Source organism: Ictidomys tridecemlineatus, chromosome 1, assembly GCF_052094955.1.
Source record: "Ictidomys tridecemlineatus isolate mIctTri1 chromosome 1, mIctTri1.hap1, whole genome shotgun sequence".
NCBI classification, from domain to species: Eukaryota; Metazoa; Chordata; class Mammalia; order Rodentia; family Sciuridae; genus Ictidomys; species Ictidomys tridecemlineatus.
In genome coordinates this window covers 38153012-38174471 of record NC_135477.1, presented here as the reverse complement: position 1 = coordinate 38174471, position 21460 = coordinate 38153012, and the positions used below count along the sequence as shown (strand labels likewise).

At 43.9% G+C, this 21460-nt stretch overlaps 1 protein-coding gene across 3 annotated transcripts in view; it reads right to left on the bottom strand.

Annotated features, from left to right (window-relative positions):
• Grid1 (glutamate ionotropic receptor delta type subunit 1) overlaps positions 1-21460 on the bottom strand; it is a 702171-nt gene that overhangs the window by 3814 nt on the left and 676897 nt on the right. For 2 of the 3 annotated variants that reach the window (XM_078038861.1, XM_078038852.1), the window contains 2 exons: positions 13242-13408; positions 6671-6911 (listed from right to left, as the gene is read on the bottom strand). In XM_078038861.1, coding sequence (XP_077894987.1) covers positions 6671-6911; positions 13242-13408 — 408 coding nt within the window. Of the gene's footprint in view, positions 1-6327; positions 6419-6670; positions 6912-13241; positions 13409-21460 lie in introns of all 3 variants that reach the window. The other variant, XM_078038864.1, reaches the window with a different exon arrangement.

Below are 21460 nucleotides of genomic sequence, written 5' to 3'. Positions count from 1 at the left end.
CCTGAATGAAGACTTTAGATGTGGAAAATGGTTGGTGTTTCATTGGGTACAGCAGCAGTACTTCATCTAGCTTTCTCCTCTGGCCTTTGGACAACTCTGGCTGAGCCCATCATGCAGCGTATAACTCCACTCTTGTTATGGCCGCTTCAGGTTCCTGTGAAGCTTCTAATATAGGATATAGCTCCTTTACCTGCATTAGTCAAAACCAGTGTCAACACCATTTTGGTAGATGTTTATATCAAAAGACTTTTCATCTTGGAATGTACAAAGGACACGAGACCAGTAGCATACAGCCTGGAAGCTAGACACATTGAGAGAATTTCAAATATTTTCAGGTTTAAGGAAACAACTATCCCGTCTCTGCAATCAGCGAAGCTTGGAGAAGGCTAGACTGAGCTGAGTTCCCTCACCATAGAGTCTTTCACTCCGTGAAAAAAAAGCTGATCACCAGGTGCACCAATCTCTGGAAGGATTGGTAAGTTGCAAGTTCTTTCCTTTTCCTCCATTCAACTTTGTCTTCCACCCTTTAAGGTCCTCTTTGAGAAAGTTTAAAAGTAGACTAATACACAGCAGAGAATGAGTATCTTTTGTCCCAGCTGTGTTCACTCCGAATGCTGGCAGTTGGAAGAGGAAAGCTGGCCCTTTATCTCAGTCAGTTGAGTACTGGGCCAGAACAGGTGTTTGGGAGATGCTTCCTATTTTGCCAGGTTTTAGGAGAGAGGAAGGACAGCTTGCTGTCCAAGAAGGCCACAGGGAGGCAGAGAGTTAGAAGTAAGAGGCAAAGAGAAAGGAACCCTCTCTACCTAATGCCAGAAAAAAATAAACATGAAGAGCTTTGAGTAAAAAGATCAACCAAAACTCTGCAGAAAGATGTGAGCAAGGGAGGTGTCTGAGAAGGATGCCTTCACCACTGACATCCAAGGGACAGAAGGTGGAAAGGGTGGTGGATTGCAAAAGGGGCAGGGCACAGACACCAATCTAGCAGCCTAAATGCAGCTGTGAGCAGTTATTATCAGGTACTTTTAAAGCACTTGGAATAAAGACCGACCCAGGGAGTTGTATAAAGATGGCCAATGACCCTCAAGTCAGTATTTCTGAAGTGAAGAGCTTAAATAAATAGATTCTTACACCCATATATTTTTTTTCTTGTCTCAAATTAAGGACGGATGAATCATTGGCAAGGATTGCAAAGCCATGCAGTAGGAATCAACTCCCAATTGTGGTTACTCATTAGCCTTTTAACCTCCCCACGTCAGGACACACAGAAAATGTCCACACCAATTGAACAAATTTCCCAGGGAGAGCTTCCCACGCCAAATGGCTGTCAAGAATCCAACCTCTCCCCACCAGTGGGACCTCATTCTATTCAAATTCCATTATTCAGGTAGCGCCAACACCACTTCCTTCGCTGGGAGAAGAGGGTACCATTAGGAGCCTCCAATATTGGCTGTTTAATTAGACAAGAAAATGAATAGAACTAAGGCACATGCCTCCCTGACCTCCCTAGAAAACAAATGCAGCCTGTCTCTAAGTCTCACAGTGTGTCCTCTAAGCTGTCTGCTTCTCTCGCTGTCTATAGGGGCCAGAGCTGAGGAGCAGACCTCATTTGGAGGTCCTGTAAGCTTTGTCTTCTTGCATCACCTGGGGCCACAGATATAGCACACACAAGGTCATGTCTGGTTGCACCTTCTGCATTTCTGGCCAAGGGAAGAGGAGAGAGCAGTAATCAGCTTATTCAAGGCAAGAGGCAGGAGTGATTTGAATAATTATCCATATTTTAGACAAAATGGTGCATTCTATAATGTTATGCAAATTCAAATAATGGGCTTTTTTTTATGTGAACTACATCAGTTTACATCCTCATTATCCCAAGGTTTCGGTGTTCAGCCAGGTAATGACAGCTGTGGAAAGAGACCTGGAAACTTATCACTGCCTTCATTAATCTACTGTAAGTAACTGACCTAGTCAAACATCCCTGAATATGACATAAAATTCATTGACTGCATTTACCCATGAATCGGCTACATTCCAGCTCTGCATTTCTCACCCCATATTAAACATGACGACAGATGCACCAACAGAGGTTATTGGGAAACTTCTCTCAGACATTGTCTTGCAGAGAGATAAAGTTCTGTAATTAAGCCGATGTTCACCAATGTGGAAATAATCCAGTGTATTGGAAAACGGTAATTAACTAAACTATCATCTATGTAACAGCCTCTTACACTTGGGACTCATTAGAACTGACTTTGTTTGGAGTCCAGCAGCTCCTACTTTAAGCTGGGCAGGAACAAAATTAGGGATGAGGGACTTCCCACCTGACTGGGATGGTTGTTGGCCATGTGCTCCTGTTACTACTGAGACCAACCAGGTGGTAAATGAGACCCAAAGGCTTGGAGAAATGCCACCAGTGTGGTCTTCTAAAGTGTTGCTCCAAAGACTTAGGCTGGGCTGGGGGTCTGAGAGGCATGACTGGATGGAAGCAGATAGACTAAATCTAAGTCAATGAAGTGATCTCAGGAGAGGATGGGCAGTTTTTTAAAGCATCATGACAATCACTCCACATCATAGGTGGGAGCAGAAGGAATGCAGAGGAGTAAACCAAGGCTAGGAATGAAGTGACTTCAGGCAACAGAGTCCTGCGACCAGTGGAGTGTCAGAATCAGAGCTCATGTCCCCTTGGCTCCAAAACCTGGACTCTCTTTCACTATGCCAAGTTGCATATTCCCATGCTCACCTTGATGGAAGGTTTTCATCCTTGGCAGGATATCACAAGCACATGTGTAGATTTTAGAAATTACAGTTGTTTGGATCTCCTTAATATGACCCTCTGGAAAATGGAGCCCAAGCATCTGTATTTCTAAAAAGCTCCAAAATTAATCACCTCTGATGTGCAGCCAGAATTGAAAGCCATTGATTCAGCTGCAATGATTACACAACAATTTAACATGAATAACATTTTCTTTATAGGAGCCCAGACTGGTTCATTCATTCAATAAATACTTTTGAGCTCCTACTATCAGATGAGCTAATGTTCTCGGTAAAGCATTTATCTTTGATTTCTGGCACAAGGAAGTTGCTCGATACTTCAATTATATTCATCACCCCCTAACAAGAGCTTCCATGTTACAGAGAGTGGGCAAAGTGATGGGAATGGAAAGGTGAGGAGGTGCTAGTGGAATCACACCCAACAAGGGAGGTGACCTGTGGCCACAGGCAGGGAGGTTTTGCCCAGTTTTGAGATATACAGTGGTATATAATAAATGTTCAGTGCCTTCTTATTGGAGGTCCCTGACCTAAGGGATGAAACAAACATGCTCACTTATCCTTATTTTCATGCCAAGCTTTCTGATCTTGGAAGGTTAGCTGTAGTGGCAGGTTCAGTTTTCAGCAGAAAAGAGAAACTGAGAGCCCTGCCTGCCTCTGTGAATCAGTAAGTACATGTAGGCAGATACACCATTCGCTTCTTAGCTCTGCTCTCACTATTTCTAAGTCCCACTTCTCCAGAAATAAGAAGGCCTTCCTTGAAAGTTGTTGAAGAATGTTAGGATAACATGCAATTTTCCCAATACAGGAAGACATCCTAAGGTGTGTTTTTCCTCCACCCCATCCCTCACTGTCCATCTTCAGGGCCTTTGAAAGGAAGAGTACTTTGGCCAACATTAACCAAGCATGTTCTTAGACCATGTGCATCTTTAACTCACTTCACACATTATCTCTGATTGTAATCCTTCAGTGCAACACTGTTGTGTTAGCATAAATCAAGAGAGAATAGTTTAAGAGGAGAAAATCTCTACAAGGAGTAGAAGAAGGCATGAAAGGAGTAGAGATAAACAAGTTGAATGGAAGATCCCCAGGATCCTGTCTTCCAAGAAAAGAAGTATCAAGGGGGCATGTAGACAGATACTGGCTCACAGGACCAGAACAGAGAGTCTGACTGTGACATAGCACTGTCCTATCCTGCCACCCTGGCTTCTATCAGCTCCTGTCTGCACAGAAGCATGGGACAGAGGAGGGCAGACAAAGCAGGAAGCAACAAGAATTCCAAGCTCCCGGCCCAGTGATGGATGATTCATCTCTCACTCTTCATGTCATTTCCCATTTGTGCAGTTCTCATCTTTATTTCATGAATATTTTATTCTCAGAGCAATGACTACACATCCCCCATAAATCTAGTGGGTAGCTCTTTACTGCATCCTCAGAGCTTGGTGCACTCACCTGCATTGGGTAACTACATAATTGTCTGATTCCTTCGAAAAAATATGATCTCGGATGCACATGAATATTAAGGGGTTGAACGCACATTACTACTCTTCCCCAAGTAGGTGTCTAAACTGAAGACGTCCCAGAGAAAGCCATTAAACACAGCTTGGGCTCCACCCACAGACAGGGGTCTGGCTCTAAGAAATATGGCCAATGCCCCAAAATGAAACATTCTAAGGGTAACGAGACACTCTCACCTAATTGCAAATGCTGCTCCATAAAACATGGGCATCCAGTAACACAAAGTAGATCTAAATTGAATACCATCATTATTTTTCTAAGGTTTTAAATACATGCTTCTAAAATACTGTTGTTTCAGCCCCTTTCCTGGTTCCTACTCACTACATGAACGGGTCCAAACCCCTCATCCTGGCATTTAAGTCTTTGGAGCGGTTCCTGCCTCCTTCTGTTAGCCTGCTCTCTCAGCATCTTCCTATGCCCACACTCCTTGTTAACCCCTTGTTCTCCCTGCTCAAAATGGAACTTCTGTCTGATCTCATCTCTAGCTCTGTGATTTCTGTCAGTTCTTCAACATTCTGTACTAACAGTCCTAAGCCCCAAGAACCCTTCATGAACATTTATTCCTACCTTCTGTGGTTCCACCATGCCCTCGCTAAACTGGGTGCTCCTCTGTGCTTAAGGACACCCCCATCAACAGGATGGAGACTGCCTGGGAGCTCTCTGCCCCATCTGCCTATGAGAACGTAAGCACCCTGAGGGGAGGGCCTGGGTCCCTACAGGCAAGCTTATAAATGAAGAAGAGTAGAAGAAAAGATTTCACTTGAAGTTGGAAACCCATAAAACCTGGAAAAAGATGGAATGTTTCATGGTCCCTCTCTGTGACTTTATACAAATGTTCTAGTTGCAATAAAAGCTTGGGATAGAAACCATTAACTGTTATTTTCAGTGAATATTCCTCCAACTTCTTCCCTCCTTCCTTCCTTCCTTCCTTCCTGAGGCCCAGGAATGACAGGAGAGCCATTGAGGTAGTGGCAGAACCAGACCTCACACTTCTTAACATGGAGGTATACAGAAAGCAGAGAGGAAGGTGGACATTACCAGGACATTTCAGATACATACACTGACTTAGCTTTGCCTTCCCTTCCAGAGAAAAGAACGTAGGATGACAAAGATCTCACTGGCTTGGGATCAACAGAGAGTCAGAAGAGGATCCGGGGGGACAAACACTACTGTCCTTGCCAGGGAGAGATTGATGAATGAGGGTGTGGCCAGACAATCACTGCAGACTACAGAGATGATGGCCAGGATGACTCATCTTTTATGTTCAAAGGCACCAACTCCCCAACCCTAAATCAGGCTCAGAAGGATCCCGCCAGCTCTGACCTCCTCCTGGTTGCTTTTCCTTCCCACCCCTGTGTGTTTTGCATTTGCCTGTGACCCATTGCCTCTGAAGGCATTTTAGGAACTTGGCATGAGCCATCTGTGCCTCAAGAAAAAAAACAAAAACTTTTTTTAAGAAAAGGAGTGCTTTTGGACTTGGTGCCATTTGCTTTACTGCTTCCTGTTTGAGATTTACAACTTTTGGCCCCAGCAGAATCTGTCAGCAGGGCTGAGATTCTAGATGTAGCTGAGGCAGGTATACGTGGCAGCTAGTGACAACCCTGAATTGAGTGGCCGAGCTCGTCTTATAGATGCCTGTGTGCAGGTTTCTGACAGCAAAGCATCATCACCAGATGACACTCCTTGTCACCTCCTTTAGAGGAATCATTTCCAAGGGATCTTCACAAAGACTTCAGTTTTTTTGTTTGTTTTTTTCAAGAAATGAGCTTGAAGAAGAACAAACCCCCAATGAGAAGGAAGTGTAGAAGGACAGAATCAGCTTGTGGTTGGCACACACAGGAAGGGAAGTGGACCCAGGGCCTAGAGTCCTCTGAGGTGTGTGCACCCAGGAGGGATGTGGGCAAGAGCGGGCCTGCAAGGAGGGGCGGAGGGGCGAGGGGTGATGGAAGGGGCAGGGATCCCCCTCACACGCTGGGGAGAAGGGCCCCATGGCCCCCGGTGAGAAGTCAAGAGAACTGGGAAGGGATGCGGCTCCTCTCTTACCCTACAGGTGGTCTCTCCAGGTCAGGGTGGAGGCACATGGGCGGGGCAGGGTGGGGAAGGGCTCTCTGGCGCTGCCCACGCTGTACCTGCTCTATAGATAAATACAGGACTTTAGTGGCCATGGCTGTCACCTCCGCACTTTGTTCAAACATGAAAACATCCCCTACAGTTTTTGTCTTGCTTTAAAACCAAAATGAAACCATGACACAATCCCCCTAAATAAAAACACTGCTGTCTCCAGACAAGATGACCAGAGTAAATACTAACTAGAAGAAAGCCACCCACCCAGATGGCCCAGTGTGACCCTCCTGCCGCTAGGCTGTGGGACAGGGAGGGTACGGACCTCTTTGGGTGTCTCCTGGTGGCACCGGTTGCTGTTCCACCACAACTCCAGGGCAGCCACCAGGCAGGCGAGGAGGAGGCCAATGGCCAGGATGCAGAAGACCCCAGCAAAACTGTGTAGCTTGAGGGATTTGCCATCCGCCTGGGCACTGGAGTGGCTGGTAAGGTCACAGCGGCCTGTGTGTGGCCACCACTTCTGCTTGAGCACATCCAGGTCCCCTGTGTCCTGCAGCTCCAGGATCCTGCAAGACACAACTCAAGTGAGCCATAGCCATGGACATCATCAGCAAATTCTCCACACAGCAGGCAGAGAGCTCTCCCTCAGACATGTATCAGGTCATGCCACTGCCCTTCTCAACATCCTTGCTGCTCTCTCCCACCCTGTCCATTGCCCAGGGACAAAGTTCAACAGCAAAGCACATTAGGCCCTTCTCATGGATGGTAGAGCAAGTGCTCGGGATGAAACTGGGAAATACAGAAATGAACCAGGCAAGCAGACTGTCAATTTAGAATGCTCATGATCACAAAAAGGATTTCTTTCAACCCTCAATATTACAGGTTGAACAGCCCTAATCCCAAAATCTGAAATCTGAAATGCTCTAAAATCTGACACTCTTGAGTACTGACATGATATCTTAAGGGCAAAATTCCACACCTGACCTCTGATGGTTCAGTGTACACTTGCTGCACTTTGTTTCATGCACAAAAATTATTTAAAATATTATATGAGATTTCCCAGATTCTGTGTAGAAAATACATGTGAAATGACAATGAATTTCAAGTTCAGAGATAGGGCCTATTCCCTAGATATCTCATTCCACATATGTAAATATTCCAAAATTGGTTAAAATCCAAAATCCAAAACATTTCTGATCCTATTCATTTGAGATAAGGCGTACTTAGCCTGTATACCCTAAGTCTCTCCCACTAAGGTTCACAAAAGCCTTCATTTATTCCTTTGATTTGAGGAGCTTCCGCACCGTGCCAAGCACAATATTCAGTACCGCTGAGCTTGTGATTGGGAGACACAAACACCCACCTTAAAACAATTAGAGCAGTTAACAGAAAGACAGATGCTGTGATAAACACCATGAAATGAGAGTAAAGGTGCCAGGAAATGGCACACTGCAGGGAGAGATGGCTTAGATTCCTGGAGGATGAGGTGACAGGTGAGTGAAAACCTGAGGGACAATCAGTCATGAAGTATCTCACACTGTCCTAAAAAATTCTTTGTGGGGCGTATCCTAAGTTCTCGGCAGATAGTGTTGAACCCTCATGTCAACACTTTAAGAGGGTCATTCCTATCTTCTCCTTTTTGCCAAGAAGGAAACCGAGGCATGAGAGGTGGTATATCTTGCCAAAGTCACTTTGAGATTGTCAGAGTCGGCATCCAATGAGGGGAGGAAGAACCTTCCAGAGACCGGAACTATGTGTCTTGTCTGGTTCAGGTGCTGTCATGTCTAAGAAGCTGGAACATGGCTAGTGAGACTGTAAATGATGAGGAGGGGGCATGAGATTAAGAGAGCAAAGCAAGCATGGCCTAAATGTGGGTTCTGAGAGGGCATGAGAGAGAGTCTGGATTTTATGGTGTGTGCAGTGGTGGGGCAACCTCTACTTGTTCCTTAGGTTTCCCCACAGTGGTTTTCTTTAATTGTGGTATTTTGAGCATTCCCTATGTGAGAAAAGGGCCTAAACAGCAAGCCAGTGGTAGCTGTTAGACTCCAAATACCCAGGCTTTTCCATCTGGGGAGTAGACCTCTTTGGGCCTGGTTCATGATGATGTATTCAACTAACAATATCTCCAGTGACCTCCTTGAGCCTCTGGGTGTGCACAAGAGCAGCAATTCCTCATGCCAGAGGATGCTCAATGGAATGATTTGTGCAGCCTTTACTGAGCTGTGGCCACAAGTCTAAGGCTATGCTCAGTGAACATACTTGGGCTTGCATCTGAAGGAGACAAAGGGTGACAACTTCACCATGTCCTCTGACATGCCAGAATCATAAGTCCAGCATAGGGTGGCTTCTCACTGGCTAGGAAAAACTTGTCTCAGTGCAAAGAACAGGCTTTGAAGGCACCAGATCTCAGCTATATGTCCCTAGACAAGGTCCATGCTCCTGTTAAACCTCAGCTACCTCGTTTTTCTGACACAGACTGTTGATTCCTATTGGATGAGTAAGGCAGGGGCTTAGGGCATGGATTGTTCATTGCTTCCTATGTTTTCTACTATGCAGGCACAGTGGTTAGCACAGCAAAGGCCATCAGCAGATGTTTAATTTATCAATCGATGTAGGAATGCATTCATTAAATAATGAAAAGAAGCCTAAACTAAAATGGCATGATGAGCTCTTGATGTGATGTGCATTAAGTACCCAGGGCATGAATGAGCACAAAAGACTTAGAAGGTGGCTGTCCAAGGAGAGCCTTGGTTGTTGAGATAAATGCGTGATTTAAGCATGCATTTGTGTGGTTTGGGAACATTTATGTGGTGTGGTGCCTGAGCACCATAGCTCTATTACATGGCATACTGCATGAATAACTGGGCAACTTCAGTGTCTCACTCAGTATTTCCCATGGCTCCTATCATGTGAGGGAGGCTGCATGTCTGTATGTCCACTGGCCTTAGTTACTTCTCTTCTGCCAGGGTTGAGCAGGTTGAGCTTCCAGAAAATTACAGGAACTCCAGTGCCAGATACGTAAGATACCATGGCCCTGTAGAAGGTTAGTGATTGAATAATCAGCTCACTATGGAGACAAAAGAGCCGTGTGTTTGTGGACATGGACTCTGCTCTGATGGACATTAGGTCAAATCCAGACTCTTAACCTTTCAACTTAGACACTCTTAGCACTAAAATCTAAGATGAGGTCAATGTACTTACCTCACAGAGACCATTAGCTCAAGACCTAGCAAGTAATAAATGTTCCATAAAAGGGGATTAGTAAATGCACAGTCTGATAGCTGTATTGACCTGCCACTTTACAGAGCCAGTATTGATATGATCTGCCTCCTACTGAGAACACAGTAGGGACAAGTCATTTTATACTGTTTGATCCTTATAACAACCTGCAGAACAATTTTATTATGTCTATTTTATTTCTTAAAGACCTGGGGTTTGGGATCTAGATGACTTGCCCAAAGTTGCAACTAGAAAGTGGCCATGCTGCTCTTTTGATCTGGTCATTCTCATCAGTGAGACCTTGCTTTTTCTGGAATTGTAGGCTATTCTCTCAGGGTAAGGTTCTGGCCAAGGGGAGAGTGAGGCTCTGGCCAGATCATGAAGTTGGATTCCCAGTCTCTACTCCTTGGCAGCTCTACTATAACATCAGGCACTGCTTGATTTGATGACTTCTTATTTTGGCTTTCTACAATGGCATGCCCCAGTCTTAGTCCAGAAAGAATGTAAGAGAATTAATGGGAAATCATAGAATAAAACAAAAACAAACAAAAAGGAAATTTAAATATAGAAGCAAAGGGAAAGACCAAGTCACCAGCACAAAACATTTTCTAGAAACAAGGCTAAACTAATGCACACCATAATAATCTATACTCCTGCTTACGAGGAAGCCAGAGTGATAATAGTCACTTCCTGAAGCCAGTTGTTCTATTTTCCAGACAGATATAATTGCAGGTGCTTTCCTTTATTCAATAGCTGTGGAGCCTCCTACACAGTAGGTGCTCAATAAATGGCTATTAAGTTGCTAAACATTTATTGAATGCCCACTTGCATGCTGTGGTCATCAAACTTGTTCTAGCACATAATCCCCAGCACTCACATATATCTGCATCCAGTCCTCTGCCAAAGAAAGAGAAGAGCTTAGCTCCCAGTATGAAGGGAAAAACAGTTGCAGCAGTTTGAGGTAAGGTTGGGATCTGTTATTGATGCACAGACTCTTTTTCTGCCAATGGCACGGTGCATGGACTTGGAGCAGCCCCTTCATTCCACTGAGGCACACCCAAGCTAAGGGCAGCTCACAGAACCTCTTGTAGAACCAATGGCAACAGTAAATTGGAAACCTGAGTCTCAGTGTTCCCTCAAAATTAGACTCCTGTCTGTTGGGTGAAGGATGCTGCCTGCCCAGGAGGGGCTTCAATATGGAGGCAAAAAACAATACTGCAGGAAACAATACAGCCTCCTGGGAAACTTATTTATAGTCAGAAAACAAACAGCCCTCTGGTGAAAGCAGAGAAGGATAAAATTATTTATTTTTTCCAGGATGACATGGAAACTGGACTAGCCACTTTTGTGTATGATGACCACTGGGATGGGAGGGAAAATCCCAAGGGTATCTGGGGAGGAATTTTGTGGAGAGACCTCTCAATAATTCAGTGGACAGACCATGTGCAGTCCTTTTCCAGGGCTAGCCTGTCTCTCTGGGAGCCGACACCCAAAAGCTGATCTTGGTCCACTGCCTTCCAGAGCTTACAAAAGACTCAGCAAGACTTCTGGTATTGGAGAGGAGCAACCAAACCCCTCCCTACTCATCTCTTCCTTTTCCACGTCGAGAATTTTCATGTCCTTCTGTGACCTATTTTGGACTTTTAACTTCCCTGACTCCATTTTATTTCATTTTATTTTATTTTTTTAGTGTCACTGTTGCATTTGGCCCCACAGGCTTCCTTATCTGTTCCACAAAGATGCTCTCAAGTTGATGGTCTGTGCAATTGCCCTGAGCTTTGTATCTAGGAAAACCAACTAGAGTAAACTGCAAAAACGCCAATGTGTTCTAAACCCTGGAGGGAAGGCATCCTTTCTTCATGCCTTTAATCTAGTAATTGATAAATTACTACTTTTCCGTCTCTCTTGTCATTGCTCTTGGCTCCAGGGAATAGAGTAAGGCACAGAATGTATACTTGATGAAATTCTAGAGAAAACCCCAAAGTCTCATTTACCTTCATTAGTTCTACCCTTTTTTTTCCAGCTTTGCAAACAAGACACTTATTGAACTAGTTGCAAGCTTTCCTCCTCAGCCTTTCCTGGATGAGGCTGAGGCTTGGGTACTTATGAGCAGAAGAAATGCCCAATCTGGACTTCTGGAGGTGGGAGAAGTGAAGAGGTAGGGTGTGGAGACCTAACAGAAACATGTGCACAACCCTGCGGCTCAGGAGGCCTGGATTCTAATCCCTGCTCTATCAGAAGCTGGCTAAGCAATCACAGGTGACAGTTACCCTCTCTGAGCTGCAGGATGTAAAAGAGATGACCTCAAGGAACATTTCCCCTCCAAGTGGATACTCCTCAGTGATGGTGTTCATGCATCAATCAGGTGCCTGAGACTTGTGCCTAACCCTGGCACTATGCCAGTCTCTTCATTTGGATATTCCTGATACTTTTTGAATTTTGATGGAGTAAGACAGAGCCTGCCATTAGGGCTTCCTCTCTGGGCTCTGTAATTCCCCCTCATTCAGCCAACAGGATGCCATCTCATAGACATGTGCAAGTGAAGGGCCCAAGACTTAGATGTCCTTGGGGACAGGAGCTCCTGTTGGTTGGAAGGTTGACAACTGGGAGAAGCCCATTGAGCTTACCCATGACCTTCAGTTCCACTCTTTCTGGCTAAAGCCAGGTCATCTGGCCAAGGACCAAGATAAGCACCTGTGTCAGAAAATAGGGATGGATACTTCTCAAAGAATCAGTCAGGGGCTTGGATTAAGCACTTGGAAACCTGACCATGTCCAAGGGTAAATGCTGGACAGGCTCAAGGGATGGGCTCACACAAGCAAATCACAAGGGAAGCTAAAAGGCAAATACAAACTAGGCATAATCTATTCATTCCTGATGGAGGGCATCCACTCATTTTGCCTAGTCTGGAACCCTCCTGTGTGTATAACCTACCTCCCCACTTTCTCTCCAATCCCCTTTTTGCTAATATAATTACCAACAATCTCTAAATTAATTCTAAGAAGATGGCTTGGAAACCCGGATTCTGCTCCTGGGAGACTGGGGAGTAGGCAAGTAAAGAATACCTATCCTGTCTCCACAGAGCCCAGCTAGGTTCACTCCCAAGATAGCAACTCTTTGGGCCAGGAACCTCCTACCACACAATCCAGATGAATGTGGAAACCTTCTGTTTTTCTGATTCCATTTTTTAAAGCCTCCCCATGGATGATTGCCACTTTACAGATATATCAATCTTTAAAATTAATTTTTAGGCCCTTTGCAGATCAGATTTATTATTCATTTACTTAGCTAACTCCGACTCCTCCTTGAAACCTCAGGTGTCACCACCTCTGGGAAGTCCTTCTGGGTCTCCTGGGTCCTGTCAGATGCCCTCCTCTGCCTCCAAACCTGAAGATGACCTTGCCTTTGCACTTACGCCCTTGGCTGGCACTGCCAGCTCACATCCCACTGGCAATATGCACTTTCATGGGAAGGGGCTATATATTTCTATTTTTATCCCAACTCCTTCCAAGGGTTAGTTGGAAGTGGGTAAAGGATATACTGGTACATTGTTGGTACTTAGGAAGATGTGATGATTAAATGAGTTTGTGTTGGCTCTTATCTTTCAAGAGAAGTTATTTTTCAATTCCCATCTGTTGGAGTCCAGAAATTGTTGGGGCCTTATTGCCCATGCCTACCTCTGAGAGAAGAGGTCCCTGTAGGGGCTGCCGTGCTGCAGGGCAATCCCATAGCCCTTGCTGCTGATGCTGTTGCCGATGACAGTCACTGAACAGTCGTCATCTGTCAGGGCTGCATACTCCACCACGGCCACATCCCACAGAAAGGCATAATTCCCCTTCTTTGCCTGAAATACCAAAAATCATCATAAAGTCAGGCAGGCATATGGCCTGATATATTCATTTCAAGTAGTGAGACATCTCAATGGTGGGATCTGAAGGACCCTTCCTAAATGGCCCTCTTGCCCACAGACAGCATAGCAAGCCTTCCTACCATTTTCTAGCATACCAATGCCACCATTGGTTGATGACACTCATTTTGGTTATGTACAAAAAAGATGTAGGCTCCAGATACCTACAGTACATGTCATGAGAGGGGTGGAGAGGAAGAACTGAAGGTGAGTCACAGTGGCACACATGCACATTACATACATACATCTGTGCACATACACGTGCATATATAGGAACAGGTTTCTAATGCCAGTATTTCCATAATAGTGCAGGAGTTGCAGATTATTCCATCAGGAATTCGCCTACAGCCACAGCTAAAGTCCTACTCCATCACACTCATTCCTAGTAGAAGTTCAATTCTATCTTAAGCCACAATTGGAACTTTTGCTAGAGTTTGGGCACTCAAGAGGGAATGTGAGCTGCTTTATGTTTTTGGAAGGAAATGTGAACTAGACATTGTCACTTGGCCTTCTTAAAATAGTGCATGATGTTCTTAATGCAGCAAAGCGCCTGGTTTTCATTCTTTAGTGAGCCGCAGTTGCCTCCTCGCCTTTTCTTCCCTCCTACTGTGGCTCACACGATAGAGACTGGAAGACCTCAGTGTGGGCTTGGTAATGGGACTGCAGCATCACAGACAAAAATAGGCCATGCTGGTAAGCTACAGGCTTCTTGGCACCGAAGAGGGCATCATCCCTGGCTCCTGCCTCTGTTCAGTTGTCTTCACATCCACCACGATTTTTCCAAGGACTGCGGTAGTCACTCAGATGAAGATCAGGATTTTACTTCTTTCAAGACCCTGAGTGCTCATGGCCCAAGATGGCTCATTTTCTTGTCATCTTGTCTCCATCACAAGGATTTGTGGGCAGAAGGTGACCTCCTGCAGTGGGAACAGGTGGCTCTTAGCCTTTCACACAATTTTGCCTAACCACCTTGTAAGAAATGACACACACCTGTGCCACCCATTGACTTTCACCCCAGGGAACAATTCAAGTATTACACCACAGCCTCATTCCTCAACCAATCCAATTTCAGAAGTCCCAAAGGACTTTGACCCAGGTTGCAAAATTACACACATCTCTTTCCCTCCACCTAGAAAGATAACAGTCTTTGAAATTTTTTCCTGCTGGCAAACAAGTTTTCTCATGAAAAGATATAAATTTTCAACCTCTTAGTAACCCAAGTTTCTCAGCAAAATGTTGACTTATGACCTAATATTTGGCTTCAGTCAGATTTCGGAGCATTTCACATCCATGCTCGCAATTCAACATGACAATCAGACACTGTTATTTGTACAATTTCAAAAGGGCATGTCATGTTGAAGCAAGAATTAAGATCAGCTTCATTTCTACCTTTCAAGGGATGTTCCAAGAAGCAGAAAGAAATAAGCTGGCTCAGATCGAGCGAAAACTGACTCAGAGGAAAGCCCACTGTGGCCCATGTAATGGGGTACATGGACTCTTTCAAACCACAGTATTTGTGGTTGCAGTTTAGGATCAGGACAGATAAGCACAGCTGCATGAAGGGAGTTGCATTTATAGACCTGCTGGACTAAGCTAGTAAGAGGATACATCTAAAACACAAAGCTGGCAATGCCTACCTCCAATCCCAGCTGATCAGGAAGGCAGTGAAGAAGAGAGGAGAGAGTAGATGTCTCTTTCTTGACCTGGTGGGTGGCCCCAGACACTCATCTTCCCATTATAAAGAATTATGTATCTGCATCTGCTTGAGGAATCTGCTAGATTCCTGAGGTACCTCAAATTTCTAGAGCAGAAGGGCTGGGCTGGGAAAAGGATGGATGTTACATTTTGCAATGGGTATTCCCACTGCAGTGGGACAGGTTCTGACTCTATCCTCATTCCCAAAATCTCTTCTTCACTTTCTTAGTATCCCAGAGCTTCCTAGATCTCTTCTTTCAAACCAACACTGAATCAAATGCAGCACTAAAACTTCCTTCTGGGATCCCCAAGTCCATCAGTTTCCAGGGGAATCTTTTGGACCTTACAGATGTCTCCAAAATCTTTTGGATATGTCACAGAGCCTTTATGAGATGGTAGCCTCCTTAGGTCTGGTTGTGCTTTCAGGAACATTTCAGATGCAGCTGCAAGAAGTCAAAACATCCCCACACACCATGGCTCTGTTGCTTTTACTTAGACTCCTTTTCCCTTGCAGAATGAACTCTATCCTTCCCCAGCCCTCATCAAAATTTCAAAGATGTACTTCTTCCTCATAGCGTCAGATATCCATATGGTCCCTAATAATCGATGATGAACCTCCATCCTTATTTTGTACAGTTTTTCCACAGGTGTGACTTTCCCATAAGGGGGGGACACTTAATATGTCAAGTCTTTCCTGCCCCTCCTATTGTAAGCTCACCCCTTCCCTTCTTGAGTTTCAGTATTTTTCCCCAATTCTGCTCCTAAGTTCAACAGCATACTCTGGGGCCTCAGCCTCTAGTATTACTGGGACAGCTGTCCATCTCTTCCCTTCTTTCTCCATCCCTCTGACTCCATCTGGGGACCTCTTACACCAGGAGGTATTGTTCTTTCCTTATTTTTATTAACTCTTCCTTCTGTTAAGGACTTTTTTTTTAAGGCTTTTGGGATGTCAGAGTAGAGGCTGGAATCCAGCCTCCTTCCACCACTGAGCCCAACCACCTCCCTGCAGTAATCCTATTCCCTCCATCAAGTGTCTCAGTAGATCTTTGGATTCACTATTTTGCTACTTTGTGTTCATATCACTTTCTTCTTCCTTGTGTCTCCCAAGTGCCGTCCTTTCCCAACTTTCCAGGAGGCTACAGGGAGTTTGAGAGGATGATATCTGAGAGCCAGCACAATAGAATGTGAGCTGTGCACAAATAGATGGTTGGCATTTATTTCATAATGCCTAAAAGATCAAAGCAATGTCATAGATGTGTGTTCTACCAGTAATACAAAACGGAGACAAACACTGTCATTCGCCTCTTTGATAGGTAAAATTACCTTTATCTGGCCATCTGTTTATAATATTAAATGTTCTTTGAATTTCCAATCATTTACTTGCCACATGTCATGTGTCCATGGGAAATCGGGCTGGAGAAACAGCTGGTGATATGGCCCAGCCCCCAGCCTCCCAAGCATTTGGCTTGTGTACAGACAAGATGGACATAAAGACCAGCTCTGCAGTTCCTTGTGGCCCTAGACAGTCCCTTGAGACTACCCATAGGGTCCTGGGACTCAAGCCCAGGCCTCACCAAGCACTCCTGGATCTGCAGGTCATTTGAGAAAGTAGAAATCTGAAAGGTAATATTGCCTAGAAATGTAATAATTTATCTGGCTCCACAGTGGTTGTTTTTTAAATTGATAATATCTAGTGTTGATAAGGCTGTGACAAAATGAGATGATCCCTCATGGCCATTGGTAGCAAAACATGATACAACCCTATGGAAAGTAATACAACACAAAACATGGACATTTAAAACTGCTCAAATCTTTGGCCCTGGGAAATTGGAATTTAATCTAAAAAGTAACCCAAATGTATCTAAAAGATATGAGAAGTTTTTCAAATCTGAAAAGTAAACATGTGAACAGCTTAAATATTCACTGTTAAGGAAATAGTTTAATAAATCATGGTTCATGAATAGGTTGAGACCTTATGTAACACATAGTAATTATAGAGATATAGAAGAACTAAGTACATAGCTTTAAGCACTTGAAAAAGTCTCCCTGACATCCTTGGTCTGCTTATAGATAACTTGCTTCATTTCATTTTCCCCTTCTGGCGAGGATGTGGGGAAAAGGGTACTCTTGTACATTGCTGGTGGGACTGCAAACTAGTGCAGCCAATTTGGAAAGCAGTATGGAGATTCCTGGGAAAGCTGGGAATGGAACCACCATTTGACCCAGCTATTGCCCTTCTTGGACTATTCCCTGAAGACCTTAAAAGAGCTTACTACAGGGATACTGCCACATCGATGTTCATAGCGGCACAATTCACAATTGCTAGACTGTGGAACCAACCCAGATGCCCTTCAATAGATGAATGGATAAAAAAAAAATGTGGCATTTATACACCATGGAATATTACGCAGCACTAAAAAATGACAAAATCATGGATTTTGCAGGGAAATGGATGGCACTAGAGCAGATTATGCTTAGTGAAGCTAGCCAGTCCCTAAAAAACAAATACCAAATGTCTTCTTTGATATAATGAGAATAACCAAGATCAGAGCAGGGAGGAAGAGCAGGAAGGAAAGATCAACATTAAACAGATACACTAGGTGGGAGGGAAAGGGAGAGAAAAGGGAAATTGCATGGTAATGGAGGGAGACGCTCATTGTTATACAAAATCACACATAAGAGGTTGCGAGGGGAATGGGTAAATAAACAAGGAGAGAAATGAAATACAGTAGTGGGGTAGAGAGAGAAGATGGGAGGGGAGGGGAGGGGGGATAGTAGAGGATAGGAAAGGGAGCAGAATACAACAGTTACTAATAGGGCATTATGTAAAAATGTGGATATGTAACAGATGTGATTCTGCAATCTGTATTTGGGGTAAAAATGGGAGTTCATAACCAACTTGAATCTAATGTATGAAACATGATATGTCAAGAGCTTTGTAATGTTTTGAACAACCAATAAAAAAAAGAAAAAATAAATAAATAATTTTTTAAAAAAATTAAGCAATTAAAATAGAAACTATTGGTACAGACATAAAAGGAATAGATGTGAGGATTTCAGGGAAAGGGGGAAGAACATCTTTGGCATTGAAAAAAGTCAAGGATGTCTGGGTATCCAGCCCCAGGATGCTAGGACAACAGCAGGTAGACAGAATACACCTGGCTTATTTCCCAGCCAGCATCTTCGCAAACGTAATTGGAATCCATCCTTGATGGCCACTCCTTTCCCAGTCTACCTGCACACTGGGAGTTGCAAATGGAAAGAATCGAGACCATGAGAGTATCTGGCCCCAGCACTTCAGGCGTCCTTCTTAACATCTGGCATGACACGACAGGCCGATATTGCTGGAGCAAGGCTGGGCTCCGTAAACACATGGCGACTGAGCTGCCACACTGGATGACCTTCTTGCTCTGCACTGCTCCCCACTCATAGTAAAAAGACACTGCATCACTTTTATTGCTCTGCTGCTTCTCTCCTTTCCAGAGCACTTTTAGAGATGTCAGCCTTCGAGACAAGAACATCATCACACTCTTCTACTCCATCCTCACTGCTTTTATAAAAGGACAAGTAACCTCATTCTTTCCCCCAATGAGAATGCTGGTGCTGCCAATATCATCCACAAATGCTACTGGAATAAAGCGCAGAACGAAGCCTGGTGACTGCAGTGCCAGGTACAAGCCAGGTGTGGGGTGTCTGCTGTTTGCCAGGCCCTTCAGGAGTCTGAGTTTTTTTTCATCCATGAAATTAATTCTTAAGGGCAGAATCTTAGAGCTTCTACGGATGTAGAAGCTGAGTCTCAGGATACAACAGGATTCATCCCAAACAAGCTTAAATAGTGAAGAATGGTCCCAGGTCAACCTGAGTTCCAGCTGGCTCTCCTCTCTTCCTTGCTTGGACTTGGGAAGGAAAGACTAGGGAAAAGTCGCCAGGTATCTTTGGACCATTTCCCTTCTACTGGTAGAAGACCACATCTGCATGACAATGCTTGTTTTTCTCCAACTTTACCAACAAAGATGGTCCATGGAACTGCTGAAACTCTGGGAGAAGGGAGGACACGGGGTATGCACCATTTCTGGGAACCTGACACATCTCCATGTTCAGGAACCATCCATGTGGCACACTCACTGCCTCCCCTTGCCTCCACCCTTCACTCTATCAAAGCAGAGCTGGACTTCCAAGCACCTTAATTCTTAGCTGCTATGGTCATAATGTTCATAGAAATGCAACCATTGCCACACACAGCCTGAACACTGGCTACCGTGGTACCTGTATTATGCACTGTGCCAAATCACAAGATGCAACAGTAACATCTCAGACCATCTGCAGAGAAAAGGACAATTTTACAGCCTGCTGGTGAGAGTGTGGGCTGGCATGACATTTCTGGAATGGTAATTTGGTGGGGAGAACCAAATGTTTTTAAAATGTGCATATGCAGCAATTCTACCCGTTAGAATTTATCCTATGGAATCACTCAGTGTTTCTGAAACGATGTTTGTAAAAAAGAGTTTCAGAGCAATAGTTGCTTGCTCTGTTTAACCTAGCAAGAAATTGAAAACAATCTAAAAGCTCAACAATTGAGAATCAGGTAAATGATAACATTAGATGACAGAATATTATTTACCATTAATATAATATTTTAAGAGTATTAATTGCTAAGGGAGGTGTCTGTAGTTAAAAAAACAAAAGAAAAAAGAAGAAAGAGGGCTGGGGTTGTGGCTTAGTGGCAGAGCACTTGCCTCACAAGTGTGAGACACTGGGTTCAATCCTTAGCACCACATAAAAATAAACAAACAAAATAAAGATACTGAGTCCATGTATAATTTTAAAAAATTTAAAAACAAACTTTAAAACAAAGAAGAAAAAAGGAAGGAAGGTAGGATGGAAGGAAGGAAGGAAGGAGTAGGCCCTGAGATATGAGCTGGTCTGAGTTTGGGAGTCTAACTATATGGATTTGAATTCCAGATCCATTGCTTGCCGTGTAAGTTCAGATAAGTCACTTAACATCTCTGAGTCTGAGTTCTACTGGATATAAAAATGGGCCAAACTACACAGATTTCTAATGAGGATAAATCCCTCAATATATGTGACACACTTATGGTTCTACTAAATAAAAATTATATCACTTAGTGCAAAAGAACCTGTTACAATAGGTGATACCTTTTAAAATTATTAAAAGAAACAAAATCAAGAATTGAATATTAACATTAATCATCTTTGGGCATTGTCAAATGGTGAATTTTGTTGGTTTTTAAAAAAAATCTCTCCATTGCCCATGCTTCCTGCAGTGCCCCAAACCTTTCTTTTGTGATTGCTGATGTCTACAAGGGAAATCTTAGAGCTTCAACGTCATATCTTGAGCATCATGTAGTGAAAGGAGCAGAATGCTGGAAGAAAGCAAATCCTGTTACATCCAGCTCTTTGGAGAACCTACATTCTCAGGAGCTAAGAATCACTTGCTAAGGGGACTGCATAGTATGAAACTCCAGATGCAAAGCACTGTGCCTGGCACAGGGAGAGGGCTCAACCTATGCATTTCTTTCTCCCTCCTTCAGTCCCTAGAGGAATTCAGGAGATCATTCTGTCAGCTGTGATTGAAACATCTTTCCTCCCACCCACTCCCCCGCCCCCCACGGCAAATCATTCCTCCACCTTCACAAGTCAGCAACACATATAACACACTGTGAGTTTGCAGAGCATTTGTATGAGTGTGTGTGCAGGTAAGAGAGTCTGTGAGTCTATAGGAGTGTACATCAATTGTATGTATGTGTGTGTAATTGTGGAGGAATGTGTGTGAGTGAGAATACCTGGAACAGGAAGATGTGAAAGGATTGAGGCATCCCAAGGCTATAGCAGGGGAAAATGGCTCCTAGTGGCCAAATACTAGGATTTATGTCAATGATTGTTTGTCCCATTCTGGTATTTCCAAGTCCTAGAATAACATAGGCAATAGAGGGGAGCATCTGGTAATTCTGTGTCACAACAAAGGCCACCAATGCCTTTTGTCCTATATGATCTAATCTTTAGTTCTTTAACTTCCTTTCTAGAATGTTCAACTCCAGTTCATGGAGAGCACAGCACAGTATATTCTTCAACTCCATCCATTTACCTGCAAATCCCTTGATTTTATTCTCTTCTAATGCTGAGTAATATTCCATTGTGTATGTATACCACATTTTCTTTAACCATTCATCTACTGAAGGGCATGTAGGTTCGTTCCACAGTTTAGCTATTGTGAATTGTGCTGATATAAATATTGATGTGGCTATGTCCCTGTAGTGTGCTGTTTTTAAGTCC